Source organism: Sinocyclocheilus anshuiensis, unplaced genomic scaffold (genome assembly GCF_001515605.1).
Source record: "Sinocyclocheilus anshuiensis isolate Anshui unplaced genomic scaffold, SAMN03320099.WGS_v1.1 scaffold1461, whole genome shotgun sequence".
NCBI classification, from domain to species: domain Eukaryota; kingdom Metazoa; phylum Chordata; class Actinopteri; order Cypriniformes; family Cyprinidae; genus Sinocyclocheilus; species Sinocyclocheilus anshuiensis.
This window is the reverse complement of record NW_015552635.1, coordinates 38,569-41,447: the sequence shown is the minus strand read 5'-3', so window position 1 is coordinate 41,447 and position 2,879 is coordinate 38,569. Positions and strand designations below refer to the sequence as shown.

The 2,879-nt window shown below is 31.7% G+C and overlaps 1 protein-coding gene across 1 annotated transcript in view; it reads right to left on the bottom strand.

Moving 5' to 3' along the window:
• Nucleotides 1-620, bottom strand: part of dct (dopachrome tautomerase) — a 12,864-nt gene extending 12,244 nt beyond the window's left edge. The window contains exon 1 of the mRNA XM_016458072.1: nucleotides 174-620. Coding sequence (XP_016313558.1) covers nucleotides 174-462 — 289 coding nt within the window. The 5' untranslated portion in view covers nucleotides 463-620. The remainder of the gene's footprint in view (nucleotides 1-173) is intronic.
• Nucleotides 621-2,879: the final 2,259 nt, after the last annotated feature.

The following is a 2,879-nucleotide window of genomic DNA, read 5'->3' as shown; positions in this document are numbered from 1 at the left end:
TCTATTTTTATTAATTTCTAATATATATATATATATATATATATAGGTGTATGTGATATATTTCAGGTTGATATCCAGGTATGTCATACAGAATAACCTGAATAAGTATGCAAACAGCCATAACAAGTTCTACAATTTGTCAGAAAGTCATAATATTATTTTTTTTTACATACCAAAGCATCTACAGGTCCGATTGAAAAACTTAGTCGGCCATCTCTCGCGGTCGTCCACGTTTCTTAACCTGTACGGTCCTCCCCAGGGTTTGGAGTCCACATGGACATCGCTGCAGTTTCCCCGGCCGGACAGAATCCCGCACACGTTGTCCGGATCTGATCCCAGCGCGGGACAGCACTCTTTGGACACGATGGCCTCCACGGTGCAGCAGACTCGGGGAAACTGAGCCTCGGTCAGGTAAGTCCATCCCAGACTGTAAATCACAGCCAACACAATCGATCTCCTCATATCTGGAGGATCTTATTCAGTCCACTTTAAGTTTCTCAGTTTCTCCCTCAAATGCCGCAGCACGCTACTAATCACAAATAAATGTGTTATTAAGGATTACATGCGGTTCTGAGCGTATCGGTAACGGCTGACGGTTTATAATGCTTTCCTTCCACACATCACATGCATATTCACAGAGCTCAAGCCCATCAGTGCTTTATATGCTCTGGCCAAGTGGAACATGGGAGGATTATTACGGCTGTCCCGTGGTAGTCACCTGACACAGAGGAACTATTTGTTGCACTAAAGCCCTGAGGAAACGTTCCTCAATGGATTTAACTCATCTAGAGCCCTAGATGATCACACTCCCGGCTATGAGCGAAATGTATGTGGGTTTCCATCTGATGAACTGATGAAATTAGTTTCTGAGAAATATTCCTATGCATAACTCATATGATTCAGTTTCAGTCAGGACAAAAAGAAAACCTAAAGACCTAAAAAATGTTTGGACACTTAAATCACATTTAAAGTATTGTACTGCTCTTTTTGGATTATTTATGTACTATTATAGTATTTATTGATGTTTGAATTAGCTTTTATTTTTATATTTTCAATTAAAACTTTTGTTTAAGTTTTAGTAATGTTATTTGATTATTTTTATGGTTTCATATTACTATTTAGCTTTATTTTTATTAAGTTTTATTAATTTTAGTATTTCAGCCCCTAAAAAAGTATTTGGACGCTTGAATCTCATTTGATGTATGACAGTGTTATTTTAGTATTATTTATGTACTATTTAGTAATGTTTGAGTTTGCTTGTATTTTTTTATTTTATTTTTTATTGATTTATTGATTTATTTTTTTATTTTTAGAATTTCACACCCAAAAAAAATAAAAAAAAGATTTGGATGCTTGAATCACATTTAATGTATGACAGTGTTATTTTAGTATTGTTCATATACTATTATAGTATTTATTGATATTATTATTTGGCTTTTATTTTTATATTTTTATTTTTGTATATATTTAAAAAATATATTTTTATAGTTTTCATTTTCATTTTAGTAATTTTGTAATGTGGTGTTTTTTAAGATAAAATTTTTGTGTCTAATATTGATATTTTATTTCCTTTAATTTTTATTAATAAAAAGTACACACAACACTGATATATGAATGTAATTGCATTAAATTAAAAACTACAAAATGTTATAATAATCTTCATTTTCAACACTTTATCTTTTATTTGATCATTTTAAGCCTAACAAACTTATATAAGCGACTTAAGACTGCTTTTGTGCTCCAGGGTCACATATATATATATCTCTCCATTTACATTTATTGTTGTTGTTGTTATATATTTTTTTATATTATTGTTATTATTATTAATTAATTAATTAATCAATGTATTATTTTTTTTATTCATTCATTTATTATTGTCACACAGAGTTCCCATACTTATGTATTTCTATATGTAGTTGGTTTTGAGCGTGTCTGAAGTCTTTGAATTCCTCAGGATCTTTGCAGCCGCTCGGCGGGTCGTTCTTGTGACTAACCGGGTCACTGACCAAAGCTTTTCTGAACCCCTCAGACTGAGAGCTCAGCAACATTCAGCCTCTAAACGAGTTTAATCAGTCTCCAATTTCAAACTTTTACACCTTTCTTTCTCTTTTCTTTCTTAATTGTTTCAGTAATAATCACATGCTAAAACAATCTGTTGAAGTAAGACTGTTAGCTCTGGGATCAGTCACACATTTAACCGCAGGCTAAACCATGTTCTGTGCATTGATGACGGAAACTGAAGTCATGTAGGCCATCATATGTTTCTGTGCATTATTTTTGCTATTGTGTACTTTGTCTCCTGAACGTTCCACTGCAAACCACACGTCTCATCACGAGCAATAAAATGAACAAAGCTCGTTTGTAGTGCTTCAAACTTAAAGCTGCACTCACAAATTTACCTTTAATGAGTAAACAAACTAATTTATAAGAGACTATAAAGAATAGAGATATATGTAGAAATAATAATGCATACTTTATAAACAAGTATGCATCAAACATGTGAATTACAGAGCTGGAATCTAGACAAAGAAGAAGCTCAAATATAGCAAATGCTTCATTTTGTCACGTTTCAGGCAATACATCATTCCCATTTGTGCCATTTCAGAGTTTTTATCATTTTACTATTATTCTAACATATGGAAAATAGTGTAGATTAAAAAAATGAGGTGTGTCCAAACAAGGGTTATTGTGGGTAACTAAAACCATAAACATTTTCGTTACTTGAAATAAAATAAAGTTAACAGAAATTAAAAATATACATATTTATTTATTTTTATTTCAGCTAGTTGCCATTTTCATTTAGCTTAGCTTGATTTACTAAAGTAACTAAAACTAGATAGAAAATTATATATATATATATATATATATATACTGTATGT